General features: G+C 43.8%; 1 protein-coding gene across 1 annotated transcript; it reads left to right on the forward strand.

Moving 5' to 3' along the window:
• The first annotated feature begins 4,269 nt into the window (after positions 1 to 4,269).
• Positions 4,270 to 6,076, forward strand: LOC133359621 (aerolysin-like protein). Its single transcript, XM_061578092.1, has 2 exons — positions 4,270 to 4,289; positions 5,094 to 6,076. Exon 2 carries the CDS (start codon positions 5,103 to 5,105, stop codon positions 6,042 to 6,044), a length of 942 nt encoding a protein of 313 aa, XP_061434076.1. The 5' UTR covers positions 4,270 to 4,289; positions 5,094 to 5,102; the 3' UTR covers positions 6,045 to 6,076.
• The last annotated feature ends 2,040 nt before the right edge of the window (positions 6,077 to 8,116 follow it).

The following is an 8,116-nucleotide window of genomic DNA, read 5'->3' on the forward strand; positions in this document are numbered from 1 at the left end:
TGTATGAAGTATTTCTGGTGGTGTCATGTTGTCAGCAACAAAGAGGTGTCACATTTAGGAAATGTTTGCATCAGTATGTCATTTCAAGAATAATTATGAAGTCTAATAAATACCCGCAATACGGACACACTGTTCACACATGCTCAATACATAGTTTTGGCTCATGTCATTCCGTTTCAAGGTGTTTGGTATCAGAAAACACATTATATCAGAATGAGAAGTTTATTTTCCGAGTAAGTCCCATTGAGCTAAGAAGCTCTTTTCAAAGGAGACTCGGCCGTCAGACAACATCAAAGCATTTCACAATTGAACAAATTAGTTCCCAAATTAAGTATCCAGAGGCACGTGCAGTTGAGCGGTTTATACTTAAATAGCTTTACTACCCGGCTTCGCCCGGGACTTGGATTCTTGTCTTGGATTATAATACGGCCTACGCGGAAGGGTGGGGGGGATGGGTGACGTTAGCAGGCACACTGCGTAACGCTGCCGCATGCGGGTGACATTATAGAGATGTGACGTCACCGTTCACTTGCCATGCAAAATATATCCATTATTGCGCCCCCCACGCCCACCAAAATACAAAAGTCTATTTCTATACTTTTAGCATTGTGTACAGTCTGGAAGCTACCCACTTGCCAAATTTCAAGTTTGTTGCATGTCGGGAAGTATGTTAAACATTTTGAACAGACACACATATTCACAAATTTTGCTTTTATATATATAGATAAGCCACCTGTCAACACAACGTGCAGATGGAGGAGATTAAAAAAGTTGTGTTCACGAACACAACTTTGTCGCGTTCACGAACACAACTTTGTCGCCAACATCGGGCGTGCAAACATCGACCTCCCGTACACGGCCCTGCTGCGCATCACCTGCATGAACGGCGCTCTCTTTGACGTTCCCCTGTGTGGCGTCTACAAGGGGCTCACTTACACCAAAATGACCGCCCGTGCTACTGAAAAATAGAGCAGCATTTTGTACCGTGTTTGATCAAATGTTTTAAAAATAATAATTATGGCTGACTATGCAATAAAAGCCTTCTGCAATGCAATTTTCTCTTTGTGGTTGCATGTAAGAAATTAGCCTTTTAATGTTTTACAGACGTGGGTATTTTACCATTTGCTGTTGGCAGAACTTATTGTTCCACTGAGCTTAAATGGAAGGCACCTTCTAGAAGTTAATCGTGATAAATGTGATTTTACACTTTTGTAAGTATGCAAAATAAACTCCACGCCAAGATAGTACAATCAAATGCCTTTTAGGATTTGGCAATATCTTTATAGCAATATTTGAGAAAAGTGCACACGTCACAACCCACCACTGAACAATTAGAAATTAAGCTTTAGGCACAAGTGCGCACATGCTCTTGGAACTGCGAGGCAGAGGAGCAGCAAAACGCAGCTTCATTTGTTGCTTTCGCTCCCCATTTGAAAAGCCGCAACAATCAAGTGGGATATGAAGCATGGTGCATTCCACACCCCTCACGACCACAGTAGGTCATCATTCAGTAGCGGCAGAACGAGTGGGCCACACGCTACATTTGTGACAAGCAGGACAAATACATTTTTTCTTCGAAAAAGCAAAGCTCCAACAGGCAATCCAGGCACTTGGCTGCAGTCGACCTACACGGATCATAGGAACAGAAGCAGACGATTGTGTTGCGCCCGAAACGTCGTGATTTATTTCATTTTCTATTTACGTGACTTTATCGAAAGAACCAAAGAGTATGGGATTCCTGCAGTCACGAACGCTTCAAATAAAAAATGCGACCAGTTTCATCTTGTAAGTCTAATAAATGCGTGCTATACAGATACACCTTTCACAATCGTTGCTTTGAATCGTGTCGTTCCATTTGAAGGTATTTGATGTCAGAAAACATTCTAATAGAATCAGATGTTTATTTTCCGAGGAAAGCACATTAAGCTGAGAAGCATTTTTTTCAAGGGAGACTCGGTCGGCAGGGTATTGCATGTCAGGAATGACCTCCTTCACAGATGGGATCTTGTGTACTTTATTAAATCAGACCTGGATTTTGTGTTTGTTTTAAGATTTGGGAAATGTTTTTGTTAACAGCTGTTATGTATGGTAAAGTGATGGTTATGATTGGATTCTCAAATGGTTGTTTCTCCAAAAAAATAAACATGCATTATGGACATTGGTCGCGAAAGCCTACGTGTTAGACTAGTTACGATATCAAGTGACCAGAGCTACGTACAGTTCAAATGTCTACACATAACAGGACCCTGCGGGGTGGGCTGGTAGGAACGAATAACCAAAGATAATAAACATAATGTATTATTACACTTGTTAAGCCAGGAAAGCCCCACTGAGTCAAAAGGTTTTTGTAGGGTCCTGCCAAGTGTTTGCAGTAGGGGGCGATGTTGCTACACCAAATCGGACGATACGAAGGGAGAGCTTGAGGCCTAGTTCTAGGCTTTAGGCCTAGCTGTAGGCTTTAGGGCGCTGTGAGTTAATTTTTAATTTAAATGTTTTAATGATTTATGTAAAAGCTTTAAATTTAAATGTTTCTATTTAAAAACATGAGGGAATGTAACATTGTTAAACATAACTCCCTTTCACACACGCGGGGGTACGATACGAAGGGAGAGTTTCAGGCCTAGTTCTAGGCTTTAGGCCTAGCTTTAGGCTTTAGGGCGCTGTGAGTTTTTTTATTTAATTTCAAAGTTTTAATTAAAAGCCATCTCAGGGAATTATAAGGGAATGTTACACGTGTTTAGCCAGGGAAGCCTCATTAATTTAAATGTTTTAATTAAAAGCTATCTGAGGGAATTATAACGGAATGTTACACTTGTTTAGACAGGATAGCGTCACTGAGTCTAAAGGTTTTTGTAAGGTCATGCCAAGTGTTTGCAGTAGGGGGCGATGTTGATACACGGACGGACGGACACATTAATCTATTGGTGGTCTGGTCCACTTCGTTCCTACCAGTAATACGTCACTTATCAACACAGTGAAGTTCTAGATGGCGATGACAATTTACGTGTGGGTCATGTTAAAAAAAATAAACTTGAAAATCACTTGAATACACAACTCAATTGACTCTCACGGCCTGGTATCGGGACCGTGATTGCATGAACGAGGCGCGTGCCAGTAGCTCGGCTCATGAACGGCGCCTCACACAATGGGCGCGCGTGCGCGGAACTGCCACCCGTGCAATGAGCGAATCCTCGCGGTGATTGGCTCGTGATGATTGGCCTGGAGGGGAAAATGGTCAGAAGCACGCGAGCATAATTATGTCACGTGACGTGAGCTCTCTCAATGGACTCTCAACAGACTCATAACGGATCCGTGATTGCATTCATGAGGCGTCAGCGCGCGTGGCTCGGCTTATTAACGCGCGTACAGGAAGCGCCACCCATCCAATTAGTGAATCCTCGCGCTGATTGGCTCGCGATGATTGCCCCCCCCTTCCATGATTGGTCAGGTATGGAAAGGAAAGCTCGCGTCATTGTACCATGTGACATGTGCTCCCTCTATATAAAGTAAGCAGCAAAGCTGCACTAGATATCGGCTTTTCATCGAGTTGTCTGCTTACGTGGTGAGAGGTGTGCCTACATCGCAGTGCTGTCTATAGGATTTGCTGTTGTGATCCTTTTTTGACCGTGTTTTATTTTTTTGGAACATTTTGGTTGCGTCTTTTTTTTTTCTTTCTTAACCTGCATTAACTGTGTACCCTTCTGCCGTTGTGCATTAGTTTGCACAATAGCGTTTGATCTCCCAACCTTTTCTTAAATAGTACCTAATTTGGGTAGCGTTTTTTTATATTCTCAACTGCCACGGTTAAGTACGCAGGCTTGATAAATATATTGTGGTGTAATTGGCTTCTTGGCATAGTGTGCTTAACTACTGGATCACTACTTTCATTTACTGACCCAAAAGCTGAGGGTCCTGTGGCAAAATCTGAACGCCCTTTTAAATTTATGGCAAATTTCTGATTCATTTTTTATTGTGCCAGAATCTTGTCGGATGGGTATTTTGTGACACGTTTGCAAACCATCCTATAGCGCAAACCTATTCGGATTCAACGTCTAAAGACCATACGGATTGTGCCTGTGCTCTTAAGACCTCTGCTGTGCACTTTTCAGTCGCTGATTCTTGCATGGGGATCTGCGTCTGCTAACTTGGTTACCTTGCATTGCTGGGTTAATCTGGTTTCCCCACTTTTTTTATTCGACTGCTTCTGTTCATACGAACCCTGTAGGTTGACTGCAGCCAAGTCCCTGGATCGTCTAGTCGAGCTTTTGATTGATCGTGGAAAGAAAAAGGTATTCGTGCTACCGCTCCCTGCAACTTGACACGTGCAGCCCTCATTTATTGCCACTGCTGGATGATGGCCTACTGTGGCCGTGTGGGTTGTGAAATGGACCGTACTTTATATCCCACTTGTTGATGTGGCTTTACAGGTGTTGAGCAAAAATGAAGCTGCTTTTCTATTCTGCCACAATACCCTGCAACTCGGATCGTGCCTAAGGCTTAACTATTAATTATTCAGTGGTGGGTTAATTGTATGTGTGCATTTTATTCGCTTACTTCTGCAAAATTGGCAATAAAAAAATGGCGTTTTCCTTGTTAGGATTAAGTTTGCTTATTTTGTATCTTTGCTAAAATGTAAACGCCTCTTTGCCGTAAATATAAATTTTAAATTTGTAAGGTGCCCTGGTAAGGATAAGGGGAAAGGTCAAGGGAAAGACTAAATAGGTTTTAACCGACTTGCTGTGAATTACGATTAATTAACGTATCCGCATTGTCGGATAAATTAATTTCCAAGAGTAGGAAATTCCACAACCGTGATGCTGCCAAAAATGGCTGCTCGCCCAAGGAATGCAGCGTTTATGGGAAACTCATGATTAACATGCTACGAAATTGCTATTGCGTTTCAATTTGGTGTCCAATGTGTTTTCGGCCCTTCTGAAATACTTGAACATATACGTTTTTAAGACCCGAATGGCACCGTGAATTAGTAGATCGTAAACTGTAGTAATACATCGGCCTTTGCATGATATTGAGGCAGCCACAATGAGGTTAAGCTTTAAACTTAATTGCAATGCTCGCCCTTCTGTCTCTTCCAGGTAGACGTAATGTCGTACCCACTTACGCTGCACATCATTGGAGGCCAAGGTGGAAATGCGTTCTCGTTTGATGGGAGGAGCAATGCGGCCACGCTGCAGAAACTCTCCGTGAGCGTTGGCGGCTGGCAAGTGAGGGGCGTGGAGGTGTGGCTGACTGACGGGCGTAGGCAGACATTCGGCACCGTGGACTTCTCTGCTCAGCAGTTTGAATTCCAGTCGGGCGAATTCATGTCGCAGCTCTCCCTGTGGGGAAATGGGGCCGGTACGCGTCTGGGTGCCATCAAGTTCAAAACGAGCCGCAACCGTGAGTTCTTTGCCAAGATGACGGACTGGCGGCTCAAGACCGAGTACAAGATCGACGTGGGCTCCGGCGTCTGCTTGGGCGTTCAGGGCCGAGCGGGGGCTGACATTGACAGCATGGGCTTCCTTTTCATCAATGATATAAAATCGTCGGTAATCCAGAACATGAACTACCCAACTATGCACCAGGTTCTGCCTAACGTGCAGATTGCGGAGATTAAAGAAATGGAGTACACAAACAACACCAGCGTCGTGCAGGAACACACCTTGCAGAGCTCCTTGAAGGTAACCGAAACGTCATCGTGGTCTACGACCAACAAGATCGAGTTCACCTTCAGCCTGACTGTCTCGGCAGGCATCCCTGAGGTCGTGGAGGGGGAGGCCGGATTCGGCTTCACCTTGAGTTCTGAGACCACGCACGCATTGGAGGAATCTGTGGAGCGGATGGAAACTCTCACGTTCCCCGTCTGTGTTCCTCCGCACAAGACTGTTACCGTTGTCGTCAGCATCGGGCGTGCAAACATCGACCTCCCGTACACGGCCCTGCTGCGCATCACCTGCATGAACGGCGCTCTCTTTGACGTTCCCCTGAGTGGCGTCTACAAGGGGCTCACTTACACCAAAATGACCGCCCGTGCTACTGAGAAATAGAGCAGCATTTTGTACCGTTTTTGACCAAATGTTCTGAAAGAATAATTGTGGCTGACTACGAATAAAAGCCCTCTGCACTGCAGTTTTCTCTTTCCATGTTTTGTTGTTGCATGTAATAGATTTGCGTTTTGTATTCCCCTTCAGTTTAGGGGTTTACGGACATGGCCATTTCACTTGTCAGCAAGCCTTTGGCAGGTGCCCACATGCTCCCCCATTGCATTGCGATTCTTAACTGGGTTGGTGGCATAGTATGGTTCCACAATTTTCAGCATTATCAATTACAATCCTATGCAAGACTTGGAATAGGATTGTGTTCGGGAGTCGATTCTAAAACGATAGCCCGCAATACCTCACAGTACAGATTAAATGGAAACATCCCTGTTCAAGCATTAACAAAGGTGTCCAAGCGACATTTATTGTGTGCGCAATGCGTGTCTGGTGAGGGGTGGGGCTGGGTGGGGAGGGATGCCCTTATAAAACTCACCCCGTGGTGCCCTTATAAAACTCGACGTTTAACCTACACACTACACTATACACGACACTACGCTACAATTATGCAGGTAGTAACAGGTTCCACACTGTCCAACAGGGACTTGTCTGTCGTGCACGAATGCTCTATCCAACCAAGTTCCTACCTGCCCACTCCGAAGGAACTTGTTTTGTAAGACAAGTTCATTTATTAGGTATAGCCCTGTGAGCCATTCGGCTCTTGAATCGGGTGCAACCGCAAAAAACATGAACAAGAAAACATCTTAAAGTGAATATGTGATTAAGTGCAAACAGAATCCAAGAAAAGACGGCAAAATACAAGACAACCACGCTGGTTACACTTAATTCCACCATTGCGCTTGTTCATTTGTGGGCTCAGTTGCAATTAAATGCAGCAAGTATAACCCGTAAAAACGAAGTTTTTCACTATAAATCCTTTATATGCGTGGCGGCTAGAGTCTTCTCGTCCTCTGGCTTGAGATGGCTGCCACCTATGAGTCGGATGATTTCATTGCACCATTAAGCAATTGGTAATTAAATATAATATTTTTGACGTAAAAAGTGTAAAATTTTGGAAAAAAAATTTCACGAACATTAATTGTCACGCACAACGAGTCTGTGTGGAAAATGTCAGCTCGATTGGATCACGGGAAGTGAGTTAAAAAAACTACCGAAAGATTTGCACGGTCGTAAGCAAGCAAACTTAATATAAAGGATTTAAGAAGTAAACCCGTAAAAACAAAGTTTTTCACTATAAATCCTTTATATGCGTGGCATCGGGACGGCGAGTCCTCTCGTCCTCTGGCAGCATTAAACAATTGGTAATTAAATATTAAAAAAAATTTCCCTAAACAGTGTAAAATTTAGGAAAAATTTTTTCACGAAAATTAATTGTCACGCACAACGAGTCTGTGTGCAAAATGTCAGCTCGATTGGATCACGGGAAGTGGATTAAAAAACGACCGGAAAATTTGCACGGTCCTAAGCAAGCAAGCGAACTTAATATAAAGGATTTAATAAAGGATTTAAAACTATATTCGCCTGTGGAGGACGCGGAGATCGATCCCGCGACCTTTGGCATGGGAAGCGAGGGCGCTACCAACTGCGCTACTCCGCCACGGCCTGTGGAGGGGTTACGCTCTGGGCTCTTACACTGTGACGTTCAGCCAAAGCCATGAATGAGTTATATTTGAATATATGTAAAATAAATGTTTTTTGCCTAAAATGTGTAACATTTTTGGAATTTTTTTTCACGAACATTGTCTGACACAACGAGTCTGTGTGGAAAATGTCAGCTCGATTGGATCACGGGAAGTGGGTTAAAAAACGACCGAAAGATTTGCACGGTCATAAGCAAGCAAGCGAACTTAATATAAAGGATTTAAAAAGGGACGCTATTCGACTGCTTTTGGTGTGGTTAATTATAAATCGCATCTACGACGTCAATCCCTGTACCGAGTTTAACAGAGATTAAACCCTGAGATGTGAAGACGGAGAATTGTGGCTGAGAAATGGAGGTGTGAGCGGAGGGAATGAGGGGCCATGGAGATGATAGGGGATGTCGGCAAGAGTGACATGAGCAG

Source organism: Lethenteron reissneri, chromosome 65 (genome assembly GCF_015708825.2).
Source record: "Lethenteron reissneri isolate LAM-NWPU_2019-01 chromosome 65, ASM1570882v1, whole genome shotgun sequence".
In the NCBI taxonomy this organism is placed as follows: Eukaryota; Metazoa; Chordata; class Hyperoartia; order Petromyzontiformes; family Petromyzontidae; genus Lethenteron; species Lethenteron reissneri.

Coding starts and splice junctions, on each gene's coding strand:
- LOC133359621 (XM_061578092.1), top strand. CDS start 5,103: ATGTCGTACCCACTTACGCTGCACATCATTGGAGGCCAAGGTGGAAAT.